Here is an 18,811-nt window from a genome sequence, read left to right as displayed (position 1 = left end):
TAGTACGTTTCTTTATATTTGCGGTTAATATCCCTGCCAGTTTCTACATACAGGTTAATATTTGATTTCTTTATAACCAAGTGGAATTAGAACATTTTTCTACCAATTTCGTTAGTTGGATTCCTAACCTTAACATTTAATTTTCCACAATGCTCTGTGTGGAATGGAGATTTCCAAGACAGAATCATAGCTTGATGAATAAAAATGGGACTTGATTTTCCTGAGCCTGCAGAGGGATTCAGGGACTAAGATGAGAACTAAAGCGAGTGTTAAAGGTGCTGTTCTTGAGCATTTACCTGAGATCAGGCACCACCGTGCTATGGAACTATATCATCTCATTTAACTCTCTCTGTAACTCTGTGAGAGAGACATTGTCTCCCTTTTCAAACTGAAGATACTAGGGAATCTCAAAAATAAAGGGTTTTGCCTAAGATTTCTGAAATCTGGGATTTCAGAACAAATCATGTGCTATGAAAGCCATGTCCTTAAAGCTCCTCATCACACTACTTGGTCCTTGCCATGCTTCCCTAGTTGATAATTTGGGACATTATTTTCTTTGCCTGAGCCTCAGTTTCCTCGTTTGTTATAGAAATAATGGCACCCACTGCGCAGGGTCCTTGCTTACACCTTGTAGATTTCAGGCTTGAAAGAGTTGCGCATTCATTCAACGCCAGGTTCTTACCTACATTTTTTTTTTTTTTTTTTTTTACTCTCAGTTAAATGGTGTGTCCTTATGTCCTTAAAATGAGTCCCCCCCCAAAAAAAAACACCTCAAAAAAGAAAAGGGGACCATGAATAGCTTCACCCCACTGATTTTTAACTTTCTTGTCCAAGGGTGACTAGGCAGTTTCCTATTTGCCTAATAAATATGAAGCCAGAGTGATTACAAAGATCTTTAAAACAGAGTAAAATGAAAATCAACACATTATCCAGAGTTAAAAGGTGATAAGAAGCATCTGAAGCTGATTAAAACCTGTTGGCAGGTGACTGAAACCCGTTCTTGGAATGATTTCAAGAGGGGTTCGTGATCCTATTTCTAGTTACTGAGCTAGCCAATCTCTTCATTGAAAGAGAGACAACATTTCATGTTCCATCAGCACTGCTTTGCGTGGGTGGGGTGCTCTTAGCTACAAAAAGGATCAGCGAGCTCTGCAAACTATCTGCATTTCTGGAAAGACTCAGGGAAGATGTAAAATCCACTTGTTTGGGGAGACAGGGCATCAGGTTTGTAATTGGCATCTCAGATTTTCCCACACCCGTATAAGATGAAAGGCCTCTTGTTATTCCCCTCTCTGCCCCCACCCTGCTCCTACCAGCCAAACTACTTTTGAAATGAGGAGTCTTGGTAACGAATCCCTAGATTATCCACATTTTCTCCTCTTTTTTTTCTTAAATTTATGTTTTGCAGGACAAATGATACTGGCTTTCTTTCCTTCAAAGACCACTTGCCTGTCACTCAGATAGTTATCACTGATACCAACAGATCAAACTCAGAAGCTGCTTGGAGAATTGGTCCCTTGCGTTGCTATGGAGACCGTGAGTACTAAATTGAAAGAAGCCTTCTCTGCCTTACATAAGCACAGGATACTTCATTCCCTCATCCTTTCCCCCTGCCCCCGCACTCTCCCCTAGTCTTGAGAATTATCCACATGCCCAGTGCTTTTTTATACCCCATTCCAAAATGCTGAACCTCGCTGAAGGATTTTTTCATTTTCAGGACACTTCTGGAATGCGGTATCCTTTTATACAGAAGCCTCTTATCTCCACTTCCCGACCTTCCATGCGGAATTCAGTGCCGATATTTCCTTCTTTTTTAAAACCACGGCTTTATCTGGAGTTTTCCTAGAAAACCTTGGCATTAAAGACTTCATCCGACTTGAAATAAGCTGTAAGTGTCTCATTTGTGAATTTATATCACTGGTCACAGAGGTTTTCGTCCTATCTTTGCCACCAACTAGTGAATATTTATCTCCCTAGGCATCCGTAAAATTAGCAATGATAATTTCTAGTTCCTTCTTATGCTTTTGGTTTTATTATTACCTAGCAGTATTTAATCATTCTCTCTTCAAAATACTGCATTCCCTAAGTTCCCTTATTTATCATTTATTTATTTATTCTCTTTCAGATTCTTTTTCCACATAGATGATCACAGAATATTGGGTAGGGTTTCCTGTGCTATACAGCAGATACCAGTTGGGCAGTCATTCCATAGCCTCAGTATGCATATGCCAATCCTAAGTCTCCAGTCCCTCCCCCCATAGATATTTATTTACAGTGTCCTCTCTCTGATCTATAGGTATTTATTACCATTCCTTTAAGCTTTTACAACACAGAACTTTTTCATTGCAATTTCTTTGGCAAGCTGAAAATATTAGGATTATGCATTCTGTTCATAATTGGGGTCCTTTTTTTTGTTGTATTTTTGCTCGGCAAGTCATTGCTTGACTTATTTCTTTTTTTTGTAAATGATTTTTATTTTTTCCATTACAGTTGCTTTACAGTGTTCTGTCAATTTTCTACTGTACAGCGAAGTAACCCAGTCACACATACATATATACATTCTTTTTCTCACATTATCCTCCATCATGTTCCATCACAAGTGATTAGATACAGTTCCCAGTGCTATACAGCAGGATCTCATTGCTTATCCATTCCAAGTAGTTTGCATCTATTAACCTCAGATTCCCTGTCCACCCCCAACCCACCACCATCCTCCTTGGCAATCATGAATCTATTCTCCAATTCCTGGAGTTTCTTTTGTGTGGAAAGGTTTATTTGTGCCATATATCAGATTCCAGATATAAGTGATATTATATGGTATTTGGCCTGACTTATTTCTTACCATCAGGGATGTGTGACCACAAGATTTTCATTGTTCCTCTACCATGTCACCATAAGCAGGGGTGTGTCTAAAGAATCTGATCCCAGGATGTGGCTCACTCTTTAACATCCCCTCTCCTTTTACAAGTACATTCAGAATTAATCATAGAGTTAAAAGAGAAATAATAGGAAGGATGTTAGGGAAATGTTCTGTTATTGAACTTTCATGTGTAATCATGCCAGTTAAAATATCCCAGTACAAAAGAGAAAGATACTATAATAAATAGTTTCAATCACATGAATTCTTTTTTTATGTAAAAGGGAAAATACCTACATATTGGTCTGTCCCAATAGTATTAAAATTTCTGTTCTTTAGATTTTACTTCTACAAATTTGTGAATGGCTTCATCAAACTTGATTCACTTTGGAGTTCTTGGGTGGCTCAGCAAGTTAAGGGTCTGACATTGGCACTGCTGTGACTCAGGTCACTGCTATGGCATGAGTTCAATCCCTGGCCATGGAACTTCTGTATGCCATGGGCACTGCCCCGAAAAAATGATTTTCTTCACATAGTCATGTTCAAAAGAGAGTGTAATTAAATTTGCCCATTTGTCTTCTCTCATACTGATGAAAGGATACTTTTTATTAATTTCAAATTTAAAATATTTTCCACATTAAGCAACAGATATTTAAATTTTAAGAAAGATTTGAGGCATAAGGCTAGGTTTGTTAGACACTCAAAAATCCTATTTTACAGTAAATTCCAGAAATTGCAATTCTTTCTAGATATTTTTTCAGAATTAATTCTAGCAATTTTCAAATATCTCTGAAATAAAAATATCCACTAAAATAATTTAACAGAAAATTCATCATGGGTTACTCTTCTTTCTGGTAAAACCTTACAGAGTTGCTAAGGATTTGGAGTTGTTTAAGCTCCCTTTGGGCATAATATTTGTCCACGCTCCTATGGTAAAATATATCCACATGTTTCAACAGTAGGTTTGAGTTAAATAGTACAGTCACTGTAAAAATGAAAAATCAGAACTTGAGTTCTTATTGTTAAAAAAAACACACACATTTGAATTCACATGTTCAAGAGCCAATGGTATATCAGGGTTTATTAATTTCCCTTCTAAATACAATATTTATTAAGTGATAGGTTATAAAATTTCAAAGTGGATATCAGCACTTACCATCTGCCTCTGCACAGACTGAATCCCGAGCCACTGCAGCTGCTGACCCTCAACACCCCTAAAAGGAGGTCAGAGTGGAGATCAGGAGTGAAGCACTCAGTGCTATGGGAAAACTGGTGTAACAGGTCCTCATGTGGTTAGATTCTTTCAGGAGAAGGTTTTATGAGCCTAATTCTTGCATTGCATCTCCTCATCTCTAGAAAAGCACTGAAATCCTTCATAGTGATGACTGCTCCTTGTGACTAGCAGCAACCTTCTGCAAAATGTGTGTTTGGTTGCATGAACCTCCCCCTTTATCAAAATCACATGTATACTGACCTTCCCCCTGCCTCTTTGGAATGGTTTTTCAGAGCTCTGAAATGCCTCCTCCCTGCCTATAGTCCTCATTTTGCCCCAAATAAAACTTAATTCTCAACTTTCAGGTTGTGCATATTTTTTTTTTCTCTTTTTAGGGCTGCATCCATGGCATATGGAGATTCCCAGGCTAGGGGTCAAATGGAAGCTGTAGCCAATGGTCTATACCACAGCCACAGCAATGCCAGATCTGAGCCTCGTCTGCCATCTACACCACAGCTCACAGCGATGCTGGATCCTTAACCCACTGAGCAAGGCCAGGGATCAAACCTGCATCCTCATGGATACTAGTCAGATTAGTTTCTGCTGAGCCACCATGGGAACTCTATGGTTTTGCATGTTTTTTAAGTCCACAAAAAGTACTATTTGATGCCTACATAAACATTATTAAAAACTAATTCTAACATCAGCATGTGTTAGAACTTACACCAACAAAATTTTGATGTTTTATTTTCAGTTTGTTTTGTGGACATTATTGCTGACACTGTTTAAAGTTACTGGTGTGTGGCCATAATAAAAAACAGATCTTGGACTTCCTGTCGTGACTGAGCAGTTAACGAACCTGACTAGCATCCATGAGGACGTGGGTTCCATCACTGGCCTCACTCAGTGGGTTAAGGATCCGGCATTGCCATGAACTGTGGTGAAGTTCGCAGACATGGGTTGGATCCCGAGTTGCTGTGGGTGTGGCGTAGGCCAGCGGCTACAGCTCCGATTGGACCCCTAGCCTAGGATCCTCCGTATGCAGTGGGTACGGCCCTAAAAAATGAAAAGACGAAAAAAAAAAAGAGAGAGAGAAAGAAAGAAACAAAACAAAAAAACAGATTTTTTTTTTTGCTAGTTTTCTGACTCTCTGCATTCAGCGCACCCCTTCTTTCTTATACCCAGGGTTGATGGCTCCCATGTCTCATCTTTATTGAACCCATGACCATGAAGACATGTGTCTGTTATTAGGCGTCTTACTTACCTGGTCCTAAGTGGATGTCATCTGTGGTTTGATTGAAGCAATTGACCATATTCCAGTAATACTGTGACTGCATGAAATACCCTTGAAAAAGCCCAAGTAATGTCTTAGCAAAAGAAACTTGGAAATTTGAGAGCTCCAGAAAAAGAGACAGAAGTGTTGAGTAGAAGAGATGGCAGAGGTGTTTATATAAGTCTCTTGCTAAGCAAAAAGCAGCTAAGTGTTTTTTGTGCAGTTACAGCACAACCTAAGGAAAGAGATCTCTTTAATTGGTTGTTTTAACCTTCTTTTATGCCAACGATTTAGACTATTATGGGATGAGAGGAAGCTCTTGCGGCTTTTGGTGAGAAATAAGACCCCTCAGACCTAAGCTGGCCAGACTTTGAATATGCGGAGTGTCGTGACAACAATTTCAAAATGTGGCGATAATGACCTCAATGTAAATTTAACAAAAATCAGGCCCGAAGGCCTTTTGATTCATTAAAGCAACAGCAAATGTCATGGCATATTATCGCAAGGTAATGAGCAATGATTTAGTGTTAATTACATTTCAGTGTCCAATTTGTTTGTACTTTCTGGGTCTGTATTTTGTCCTTTGGATTGAAGAAAAGTGTTTTAAGTGCAGGTGGTATTAAATATGATAAAGATTTAAAATCCATTGATGTCATTGTTCCATGTACACTTTTTCACCAGATTGGAGAACATGTATTTTTCAAAACAAGAATATTTTTTTACAAACTTTTATAAAGTACAAGGCCTCATATTTTCCAAAGTATTTTTATTAGAATTATTTAAAAGAAAAAAATGAATAAGCAAATGAGGGGATCTTGCATTTCTTAATAGCAGCACTCATCCTTTGTCTTTTACGCAGATGGAATTTTTACTCTACAGGGTTCATAGCAAGATTCTCCAACAGATCAGCTTTTTAGAAAGAAAACCGCTTTCACACAGATGTAGTAGGTTTCTCTCTCATCCCCGAGGAGTGTTCCTCTGTAACTCTCTGGATGGAAGTTTTCAACATTGATGTATCCAAATTGTTGGACAGGGAACAAGAATTTTCCATAAAATTCTCAGTGTACTCTTTCTGGGTTACTTCCAGCTAAGAGATTTGAATTTTGCAGGCTTTAGTTTTGTCCATATTCTATAAAAGGCAGGATGTTTTGCTCTGTCCTCTAGTCTTAGTGGATGTGTTTCAAATGAGACTGAGAGAAAAAAAAATATCTATTTTGATGATTATCTTACAATGACTGTGCAGGTAGAAGTGGATATTTTCAGCGGATGAGGCGAATAGAAGGAAATGGCTGTGAAGATCAGTACGGCATAGTGGAAAGAGACTGTTTTCTAGAAACCAATGCGGGTTTCAATTTCTGCTCCTCTAAGTCTACCTGTAAGCAAGTTCTTAACCACTTCAGTGCTTATTTATGCAAAATGAAATTGGCGACACCATATGCCAATCACATGTATTTGGCTGCAATTAGGTATAAATTCATTCTGAGATGGAAGACACAAAGATGGGAATTCAGCAGTACAGGGACATGTGACTGAATCTGGACTTCGTAGGGCACTTTAGTTCTGGCTGGATTCAACCATTGAACAATGTCAGCAGTGGTCTAATTTATCTCTCTCCCTGCTCTGACTTCTGAATATCTACTTCAGTTGATTCTAGCTTTCCCTCAAGAGAGAGTTACATTTTGCTTCTTTGCCAGTTGTCCACACAATCCTCCTCATATGCAATTTGTCTGGCCTCCTATGACCTAGTGCCTCTAGCTGGGGAGGTAAAGATTTCAGACTGGTTTTGCCAGGGCCCACCCTTATACCTAGTGGGGAGCCCGCTGTCCCTAAAGAGGAGAAAAAAATAATTTTCACTCTGAATGTCTGAGTTCTTGGCTGAAAAGCCCGTGATAAAAGACAGACTAACCAGAGAAGAACAAACAGAAGATTACTAACATGTATACTTAATGTATGGATGGGAGAAACCTACAGAAAATGAGTAACTCAAAGAGGTGGCTTAGAACTCCAGCTCATGTAGAATCTTAAAGACAGAACAATAAGTCTCTGGATAAATAATAGGATAAAAGTAGATTTCATCTTCCAAAGGTAGAGATAAAGCCTAGTTAGTAAGGGATGACAGGTTCTATAGTTGTCAACAGGTGGTTCCCCTTTGTCCTCTTGGTCAAGAGGAGAGGAGGAATGGAGGGACAACTAAATCTATATCAGCACCTATATCAATATCTATACTATTTCTATATCTATGTCTCTCTCTGTGTCTGTATCTATGTATGTCTGTCTGTATCTGAATCTATATCAGTATATCTAGAAATTTGAGTTCTGGTTTCCAGATATTTCGTATCAATAATATTAACTAATATGATGCTAACTTGAAGATACAATTCTCAGATTCTCAGAGAATAGTAAAAGTTAATGCTAATAATAATTACATTTATACTAAATTATTATTTTACTCTGATTAGGCATACACTAAATGTTTTATATTCATTATTTGATTTTCTTTTCAAATAATCCTATCCATAATCATATGATGATTTTCATGGTTCAACTCATAGTCCAATATGTAGATGAGGAAGGTGAGGCTTGATAGGGTAAATAACATGCCCAGAGTCACCCAGTAAGGTTCAGAACCCAGGATTCAATTCTCTGTTCATTAGAACACCTCCCTACTTTGCTTTGCAAAACTGCTTCAAGAAAACAGCATTGTTTTCCTCCACATTTAGAGGCATAGGACATCCAGCGAGTCTTTACAACTTAATGCAAAACTACAGGTGCTTTTTTCTGAAGAAAGGAGCCACAGTGGTCATTGGATACTTAGAGGGTCCCTGTCAAAAATGTTTAACAATACTCGGTTTAGTTTAACCTCTCCTCAGTCAGAGAGGTTACGAGATTATATTAAGACCTTGCATCTTCTTTATTCCGTTGCGGTCCAGAGATGACTCACCTGCCTGGCCTGGGTGGGACTGGGGACACAGAGATGGTGTCCCAATTCAGGGAAGGAGGCTTTCCTTGGAAGGCTGCTTCTGTCTCCTAGGAGTACTTGGTACAGTCTCTTCCTCCACTTGACACGCCCCTTCTTTGTCAGTCTTCTCAAAATTACACTTTGAGCTCATTTTGTTTCATTCATCTCTGAGCTTAGCACAGGACATGGCTTGGTAAAAAAAAAACAAAAAACAAAAAAACAAAACAAAACAAAAAAACAAAAACAAAAACAACCTGAATGACTAAAGCAACTCCTTAGCTTTGTCAAGAGCCATAGAGTACAGATAATAAGGGAAGATACTCACCAGATGGTTGGGGGAAGGAGAGGCAGGAGGGTAAATTCATGATAGAGGCGATGCTGCAGCTGGAGCCCCCAACTTCCCATCCAAGGCCACGAGGCTCTGTCCATCCCCCAGCAAGTGAGAGCTGGTGCAGGTGTGCCTCTGCTGTCCTGTCCTCAAAGTCACCAGCAGTGTTGGAGGAGCATCGTTACCCACATTGTTTCATTCAGTTGTTCCCAGGCACCTCTATTGCATCCCTAGCTTTGACTGCCCAGGGGGGACTGCAGAGGATGGGGGGGGGGGTCGTCATAGGAAGAGTGGGCTGAAAAGTGAACTCCAGAGACACATCACCTGGATTTAAATCCCAGTTCCAACTCTGCCCCCCTCTCTGTGGGAGTGACTTGTTTGCTGTCTGTGGCTCAGTTACCTCTCTGTAAAATACTAGCTTTCTCTTAAAATTGTGTAATATTTAAGTCAATTGATTCATGAAAAATGCTTAGCAGGGCGCCTGGCTCATGGTAAGCACTCAGAGTTAACTGTTGTGTTTCACTGATTTTCCCCCAGGCTAGGAGTGCCTTGAACATAGTAGGTCATTCATAACTGACTTGAATAAAGTTAAATAAAAATACTTTTGAAGCTTTCTAAGGAAACTGTACCCTGGTATAAAACTAAAAGAAAAAAAAAAACTAAAGAAAACTTAAAAATTGCATGTAGTGTGTGCAGAGTAACATTTTAATGAGTGAACCATTAGTTCAATGAGAACTTCCTGGGTAGAAGGCCCAGTCCTAGGATCAAGGGGCCCGAAAAATGAGGTGCTCATCTAGAGTGTGCAGACCAGCTGGGGAGACAGACCAATAAACAGGTCTTCATAGAGCAGAGGGATAATTGCTGGAGTGCAGAGAAGCACAGGCTGGAAATGGAATATGGAGCTGGGAGTGGCAGGGATGGCAGGCAGACACAGCGGTGGAGCAAACCTGCCTTGGAGACATGCTGTCTACGTGGAACTTTATGTCCATAAGACCAGCTTTGCAAGAAGGCTTTTAGCAAATTTTTTACCTTTCTCCATTTCAACTCTCAGCAGTCTTTACCCGTGTTTTTAGAGAGAAGGGGAATTTCGATTCAACCTCAATAAGTGTTTATTTGGTCTCAAAATGAGCAGGGCAGCAAAATGGCATTGGTGGCCTGATAAGAGACAGGAAGTGGCTCAAAGGGCCTGTTTCTCTCTTGCTTAATCTTTTAATTGTTGAATCCAGTTTTCTCCCTTCAATTCTGATTCCTTTAACGTGTGGGTTTATTACCAAATGTAACTGACCTGGGTCGGTGGACCATGCCATGATGATGATAACAAAGAGCCATCGCCATTGAGTGTGTCCTGTGTGCCAGGCACAGTTCTAAGAACATTGTCAGGATTCATTTAGAAACATCCTGACAATTAGGCACTGTGTTGTTTTTTATTTATTTAAAGAAACATTTTAATGGCCACACCTGCACCATATGGAAATTCCTAGGCCAGGGATTGAATTTGAGCCACAGCTGCAGCAACACTGGGTCACTTCAACCAACTTCCCTGGGTCAGGTATTGAACTCACACCTCCACAGCAACCCGAGCCACTGCAGTAGGATTTTTTTTTTTTTTTTTCTTTTTAGGACCATACCCTTGGCATATGGAAGTTCCCAGGCTAGGGGTAAAATTGGAGCTGCAACTGCTGGCCTAAGCCACACCCATGGCAATTCAGGATCTGAGCTGTGTTTGCAACCTACACCACAGCTCACAGCAACCCCAGATCCTTAACCCACCGAGCGAAGCCAGGAATCGTACCTGCAACCTCATGGTTACTAGTTGGATTTGTTTCCACTGTGCCACAACAGGAACTCCTGTAGTCAGATTCTTAACCAACTGCTCCACAGTGGGAACTCCAGTTGGGCACTGTTTTTATGCCCATTTTACAAAGGGGAACATTAAGAGGTGACAAGCTAGAAAATTTGCCTTAGGTCACAGTGGCTCCATGGGTCAGTGTCTCAATTCCCATGTTTAAATCTATCTTCCTGCCTCTCTTTAAGCTCAGGGCTTACATTGATCACAATTGCCAAAAAATTCAAAACTCTTCCTTACTTGAAATTCTGCATATTGGGGGCTTCTTATACCAAGGTTGGGTTTCCATTAGGGTTTACAAGCTAAGGAGGGAGGGATGTTTAATATTGGGTATTAATGCAAATTCAGATCTGTTAGTTTATGCTCTGTCAAGTAAATGCCCATGTCCTCTTTAGGAGTAAAGGATGGTGGGCATCACAAGGTGCTGAGAAAGAAGGGAAGGTCTGGACTATGGAGGCTCCAGCTCCTGAAAGGGGACCATCTTCTTCTCAATTTCAGTTTATAACTTACCTCTTCTTACATGATAATGGAAAATACAAAAAGATATACTAAAATAGAGAGGAATGGTTGAAGAGTCTCCTTTTGAAATCAGATTCTACCTACTATCTGGTAAACGTTGAGCAAATTATTTATACTTCTCTGAACTTCCATTTTCTCAACCATGAAATGGAAATAAAAATGATACCTTTCTCATAGAGTTGTTTTAATGATTAAAATGAGAAAATCTACGGTCAGTTCTTAGTGCAGTGCTCAGCAGAGTTTATTGAGCCTACTGTGCTACTACTACTGCTCTCTCTCTCTTCATGGTTATAGTACCACTGCCCCCATCATCGCCATCATCACACCATCACCACAATCACCACCATCACCACGATCACCACTATCATGACCACCACCATCATCACCATCAGCAGCAGCATAACCACCATTACTACGTCTACCACTGCCACTACCATGATCACTACCAATGCTGTTATCATCTTCCTAGCAACATCATCATCATCATAGGTGTCACTACCCCCGATTAGCTGCTTGCTGGCTTCTTTGATTTGCAGATTGTTACAGAAGGGCAGAGTCATGGAAGGATCCCTGTGTGGGATGTTTGGGAGGTTGTCTTTGATCCCAGACCCTCCACTTGCAGTGATGGGGACAAGGCACTTAAGTTTTCCAAACCTCTTTACAAAAAAGTCGTAGGAATAGCATAAATGCTTGTGTCATATATATGAATAAAATAATACATTATGGAATTATATATATATATATGTATAACATATATATATATTATAGCATACATAATGAATAATACAAAGCATTGGACTTTCCATGGTATGGTCTTCTACCCATAGGATGTAGCTGCTTGACTAACCCAATTTCTGTAGCTATCCATGAGGACACAGTTGGAGCCAGAACTGATCCAGAAAACACAGAACTGGAGCTTTTTGTCATATTGGCATCAGTGGCCCTGGTCCTTGTCTTCTTTCCTGAATCCTCACAATGAGAACCCACTGGGACAAAAAAAAACCCAAAAAACAAAAAACTCAGGGTTTAGTAGTTGGTAGTTATCACTATTAATGGTAATTCCAGTCCTGAAGGCATCTCGAGCTAGCTATTGACTTGCAGTCATTTTGCCTGTTGGTTCAGGATGTATTTGTGCCCTGAATGCACTGACCGCTCACTTCGACTTTCTCCCTGTTTCCTTTTCTGATTGCAGCTCCTTCCGAGATCACCTTTGCCATCGATGTTGGCAATGGCCCCATAGAGCTCATAGTCCAGTCTCCAGCACTCCTGAACGACAACCAATGGCATTATGTCCGGGCCGAGAGGAACCTCAAGGAGACCTCCCTCCAGGTGGACAGCCTCCCAAGGGTGACCAAGAAGACTTCAGAGGAGGGCCATTTCCGGCTACAGCTGAACAGCCAGCTGTTTGTAGGTAGGGGACATCGCAAGGCGCCCTTTGTGTTAAAAACCCTACAAGATGGATGGGCAGCTAGTCCCAAGGAAAACTACTATTTCGTTTTGGACCTGGGGATGATTAAATATTTCATAAAGTGCTTATAATTATGAATTTAATTTTACAAATTCTTCTTTTCTTGATTCATTATCTATGACAATGAAGGATTGTGTTATCACTGAGCAAATTTTGAGGGAGGTCTCAGACATTTTGTATCTTTTCTCCTTGTCCATATCATGTCTTCAGATGTCCAGGGATCCCTATTATTTTCATCCTTATAATCAAAATCCACTCTTAGAAAAAGAATGTGTCAGCTACTGGAACCTTAGTAGGTGTTGGCTCTAAGTCAGCGGGCCAGCATTCATGCTTTATACTGATACCTGACTCCCAATAACCATTTGATGAAATATATGATAGAGTCTTCAAGGGGTTTGGGGCATCAGTGATATGGGTGGGGGAGGTAACTATTGGTTTTTGTAACCAGGAGCTTCTTCAGTACTCCCTGAAGTTACGTCACTTAGATGGGCTGCCTTATACTTGCACAGAAGAGCAGCCCTGGTCCTCCAAGCCGACATCACTGGTAATTCCCTCCATGAGACTCAGAAGCAGCCTTTAGATAAGTTGTTCCTCTGAACTGGCTGCCAATGCTAGTACTGGGGACTGGGAAGGCTCAGACGTCATTCACTGAGTTACTCGTTCATGCATTCATTCCAGAAATGGTCAGTGAGTACCTAAAACAAGTCAAGCACTTTGTTGGATGATGGAGATTGAAAGTTGACATGTACAATGAAGTTACTTTTCAAAGAGCTCACTCTGTGTGTGTGTGTGTGTGTGTGTGTGTGTGTGTGTGTGTGAGAGAGAGAGAGAGAGAGAGAGAGAGAGAGAGAGAGGCAAAGAGAAAGAGAGGGAGAAAAAATGGAAAGAATTTAGCCACATTAGTCCGGTTAGGAAAGGTCAGCCTTATAGCTATAATTTAGAAAGGATGTTTTGGAAGTAGGTTGAGCAGGGCTTGTAAAGCTTGAAAGAACAAAATAGAGCTGTAAATGTTAGAAATATTGTATTATTATCAAAGCCAAGAGGTTGCTCTTATATAAAACTTGAAGTGCAGATGCTTAAACAGTGGCATAAATAAATCTCCCAATCTACCAGTATACCCAGAATTAATTTTTTCCTTCTGTATTTTTTTTTACCAACTCTCATACATCATAGTTTTACCACTAGTAATGAAATACCATCAGCAATCAATGAGTTTTTCTTACTTGCTTCCTTTAAACTTGAGTTTGGACCACTTTCAACTCTGAGGAAAGTTGTCATTAAAATCACACCACCTAAAAGAAAAGAAGTAGCAGAATATATCATAATCTCTCTTCTTAACAGGAATCATATTTCTTTCTTCATCTCTCCTGTTTTCCATATCCAGCAGAAGCTAAGACATAAGTGATTCAAAACATTTTTATGATTAAAAGACATTTGCTTAATTAACCTACATAAGTGATGTGATTTACTACTAAAATATATTTTTAAAATTTATATTGATGTTTTAATGCTATTTAAACATTACATTTTATTTCTTTGAGTAAGTTTTCTAGTCATCAAGATTTAATATCTTTTGAGGTGTAATCAATTCAAGTAGTTTGCAATTTTCATAAATTATATTCCATGCCAAAGTTTAATTTATCTTCAGGAACTGATTATGAGTCTTTCTGGCTGAAAGGTGTCTATAAAGATGGAATTTTTTAATCCCTTCCTGCAAATTTCATGTAGCTATGAAATTACTGTGGCCTGAATATGTGACAAACTTTGTGCAAGTCAAAAGGGACAAGAGACAGCTGTGTTTCCTTGCTAGTATTTATCTCCAGTCAAATTGATCACAAACGCATTGAGTTGAAAGAGCCTGTCAATGCATTAGAGGAGAATCCTCTCTGGAGCAGGAGCCAAGGTCAGCTGTGGCCAGAGCACCTGCTTTTGTTATGTTTCTTTCCAATAAGTTCCATCACAGATGTTACTCTGCTTTATTGAATTTGTCTTAATGTACTTGAAGAAAGAAAGAAAAATGCTGTTGGAGGGCATTTTAGTCTTTTGGTTTGAATGTTATTGTTTAGTGCTCAGTGAAGCGCCTGTTTAGAAATGTCAGGTGGCCAAAAAAACCCCTGAGGTCCCAATATTTCCATTTTGTATGATCCAATGGTTAAAAAAAAAAAAATCCCTCTACTTGGAGCAGTGAAAATGATGAATTGCCTTTGCTATGAGTCAGAAACTTAGAGACACTTGATTTTTATATTTGCTGGGCAGGAAAAGATAGGATTGGTGTGTGCTTCCTTTTTTTTTTTTTTTGCTTTTTAGGTCTGTACCCATGTGGAGGTTCCCAGGCTAGGGGTCTAATCAGAGCTACAGCTGTCGGCCTATGCTACAGCCACAGCAATGCAGCATCCGAGCCGCATCTGTGACCTATACCACAGCTCATGGCACTGGATCCCTAACCCACTGGTCGAGGCCAGGGATCAAACCCACAATCTCATGGTCCCTAGTTGGATTCGTTTCTGCTGTGCCATGATGGGAACTCTGGTGTGTGCTTCCTTAATGTGATAGATTGCATGTGACAGTGCTTAAATATTAATTTGGATATGTATGTCTAGATGCCGTTAACCACTGAAGGATCTCTCCATCAAAACAGAGCGTCATTGAGTGTGGTAATCACTGGTGCTGCTGTTGTGCTCAAGTGCTTCCTGAATACCGGAAACAGGTTGAATTTTCCAGGATAGAGGGACTTCCTATCACTGCCCCTATCCCTGGGATGTTACACACTGCAGTACTGATACAGGGGTCAATGCATGCTGGATTCCCAGAATCCATGCGTAACTGCAGGCATTTATTTCCCTGATAGTTGGGGACAGTTGCAGCCATGTCATTTCACGGGTCACATTTCTCAAATATAGTAGGAGAAATTTAATAACCCATAGCTCCTGAAATGTGTGTGGCGAGCCTGTGGTTGCCTCAGCTTAAAGCTCTTGGCAGTGTTACCACCTGATTTGCTGTTCCTGACCAGCTCTGCAAGTCTCAATGTGAGATTGAGGCAAGAGAAATGCAAGAGCTAGCAGCACCTGATGAAAGAGAACGAAGATATCCGGGGCCAAACTCCAGGTCAACTGCCTGCAGGCCATGGGACCCTGGTAGAAAAACTACCACCCCAAGGGTATTCATTGTCTTTATTTGCAGAATGAAATTGAAGTGTCCAGGAGCAGATGTCTCACAACTGGAGCATCTGTTAACTCCATGTGGCTATCAGGAGTGATAGTCACCCTTGTCTTCAAGCTCATTATCTGTAACAGCAAGGAAAATCCTTTGTTTTCCCCCAAATATGACACCCCATCTTTCCAAATATATGGCAATTACAGAGTGAACATTTTGTAAAGATGTGGGCCTGGGAGTCTCATCTCTGTTTTACTTCACTTTCTTACATTTTTTTTTTTTGCCTTGCGTGGACCTTTTGCTTTTTCTTTCCTGCTTTTCTTTCTTTTTTTTTTGGCTCAGTTGCTTTATTAGTGTCAAACCGAAGTTGCTCACATTTACAAGTCTTTGGGGAAAATACTGCACTGACTTGATAAAGTCTTAAGTCGTAAAGTTGAAGAGACACCCCCTCCACCTGCTCCTGCTTCCACTCTGGTTGGGATTCATTATTTTCATTTTAAGGTGACGCGTGTCAGACTTGGCGAGGTCAGCCATGAAGCCAGGAAAGCCAGTGGCCGTCCGCTCTGCACCTGGCACTTTATCAACTGCCAGAGTCTCCCTGTGGAATAGTCACTTACATTTACCCTTGTGAGGGATCCTGGAGGAGGGTTTTCCTGCCACAGGTCAGCAGAGTTTTGTACCTGAGAAGATGGCATGTGTCATCTGGCACAGGGTAGGTCGCAGCCCTTCCATGTATAGGAAGAAAGGGGGAAATTGCTTTTCATCATATTTGTTACATAAAGCCATTGTGCACAGATGATATCAATGGCAAAACGAAAATTCAAGAAATAATTACCTTTTTAGCACTGTGTACATTTCTAATTATCAGGTCTAATTTACCAAAAAGATTTGTTTTTTTCAAAGTTAATTAATTATGTCAAGCATACTTGGATCACTTGAATCATCTTTGGTTTTTATTGCTTTTTTTTTTTTTTTAGATTTTTAGGGCCAGACCCATGGTTTATGGAGATTCCCAGGCTAGGGATCAAATTGGAGCTGCAGCTGCCAACCTACACCACAGCCACAGCAATACCAGATCTGAGCCACATCTTCTACCTTTACTGCAGCTCATGGCAGTGCTGGATCCCTAACCCACTGAGCAGGGCCAGGGATCGAACACAAGTCCTTTTGGATACTAGTTGAGTTCGTTTCCACTAAGCCATGTTGGGAACTCCTGAATCATCTTTTTTTGTTACCAGAAAATGAATACACGATTTCTGAAGTTCCCCAATGTAATTAAATGAGAGAAATTGTTCTGATTAGTTTAAGAAGTTGATAGGAGGAGTTCCCTTTGTGGCACAATGGGATAGGTGGTATCTTTGCAGTGCCAGAACACATGTTCGATCTCCGACCCAGCACAGTGGATTAAAGAACCCAGCATGGTTCAGCTGTTGTGTAGGTTATGACTTAAGCTCAGATCTGACCCCTGGCCTGGGAACTTCATGTGCCATGGAGCAGCCAAAAAAAAAAAAAAAAAAAAAAGAGTTGATAGGAGATCTCAGAACATGTGTGGGCCAGTTACAGGGATGCTTCGCTTCCTTGTTACTCAACAACCCATGGTCACTCAATGCTTCTACAATGAAGAAAACAAAAGCAAAAACAAAAAACAAACAAAAGCATCGAAGAAGAGCTACCTGCTTCCTCATGCATTTTGTTTTTTTTCTTCCCCAACACCATGGCTCCACAAAATCATATTCTTCTGGCTCGAAAGTGCCTTGAAAGAACGTGGGCTCTTCTTTTCAGAGAAGCAAATGATGAAATGACTCTTCCACAAGACTTTGTCTCATCTTGAAGATGTTGAGTTGAATACAGTTAAGCCATCCCAACAGCCCATGTTACTGTTTTCTGTCCCCTAATAGTCCATCTGTTTTCAAATGTTTGCCTATAATCTCTTATGCTTTAACTGAAGCTCATTTCATACTGGCTGCATTGGATTGATAATAGGCAAATGAAGGAGAATGTAGAATTTTTTTGTTTAGTTTGACTTTTTAATTTGGCCTTTGGCAAAACATATTTCAACCCACACTACAGTGTTTTGAAAGAAGGTGCAACATGGCACTATTTTTTCCTGCACCCCAGGGAGAAAACCCTGAGAGTTGGACCACACAAAAATTCAAGGGTAGAAGCAGTCATTCCGGCACGGTCATCAAAATTTGTAACTCAGTAAAGAAAGGAAACATTAGGACAGCACCATTTATAATTATCTGCTTAGCTGATAATTATAGAAAGAAACTCAAGCCAAATCTTTCTGGAAAATAAAATAATACTCTCAAGATGTTCAAGGACACAAATTGGGGGACAGTAAGGAGGTGAGAGGCTGCTGTCTTTTTCCAAAGCCATGATGCCCTTGAGCTGATGTAACCAGGACAACCAGAGAAGCTTTAGTTTAGAAAAGAGTGGACCCAGCTTATGCTGCAAGTCTATCACCTGTTTCCATTTCTCCATGGCTACAGTGACAAAGCTGATGTCTCAGAGGAGGAGGTGAGGAAGCCTCTGAGCAGAGCAGTGGAGGGGAAGAAGATATAATCAGAACTCTCAGAAAATGTTTTCATTCTATTACTAAGTTTTTCTGGTTTGGGGAGAAAGGGATTTGGCTCCAGAGCCCCCTGAGTTGGGAAGGCAATTTTGCAGAAGAGCTGAGAAGTGCCATGTTTAATTCAGCCTCCTGCTTCATCATCCATGTCCCAGGCTGAAGAGTGAGGGTCTGGTGTGTAGAGAGGCTTGGAAGCCTATGGTAGACAACAACTGGGATGTGTTATCAGGTCTCCACTAAGACAGGCCTGCAGCTGGGAGTGTGTTGGAAGCCAGTCTCCCCCTGTTGGCCCCTTCAGGCACCACATCTGGACAAGGCTGCTTCCTTCCCAGGGGTGTCCATAGACAGTAATCTCGAGTCCAGGGTATAAAGGCCCAGCTATTTGGCCCAAGGAAGCACAGCTCTGTGAGGTTTTTCTACCTCCAGGACTCTCCATGTGTTGTTCTAGACCGTTAGATCTGCAACAGAATTCATGTCTCCTCCAACCACTTCTCCTTCCTCCTCTCTGGGGCAAAGGTGTGTTCCCAGTGGGTCCCCCTAAAAAAATGTCCTGCACTTTTAACTTTAATATCACAGCCTAATGGCTGGAGAACCCTACCTGAGGCAGAATCACATAGATTTAT

The 18,811-nt window shown here is 40.6% G+C and overlaps 1 protein-coding gene across 1 annotated transcript in view; it reads left to right on the top strand.

The window, feature by feature from the left end:
- CNTNAP5 (contactin associated protein like 5) overlaps positions 1-18,811 on the top strand; it is an 865,036-nt gene that overhangs the window by 718,438 nt on the left and 127,787 nt on the right. The window contains 3 exon segments of the mRNA XM_021075830.1: positions 1,409-1,536; positions 1,718-1,888; positions 12,188-12,406. Coding sequence (XP_020931489.1) covers positions 1,409-1,536; positions 1,718-1,888; positions 12,188-12,406 — 518 coding nt within the window.

Source organism: Sus scrofa, chromosome 15 (genome assembly GCF_000003025.6).
Source record: "Sus scrofa isolate TJ Tabasco breed Duroc chromosome 15, Sscrofa11.1, whole genome shotgun sequence".
NCBI lineage: Eukaryota > Metazoa > Chordata > Mammalia > Artiodactyla > Suidae > Sus > Sus scrofa.
Note: the sequence above shows the minus strand (reverse complement) of the source record. Positions and strands in the feature narration are given on the sequence as shown.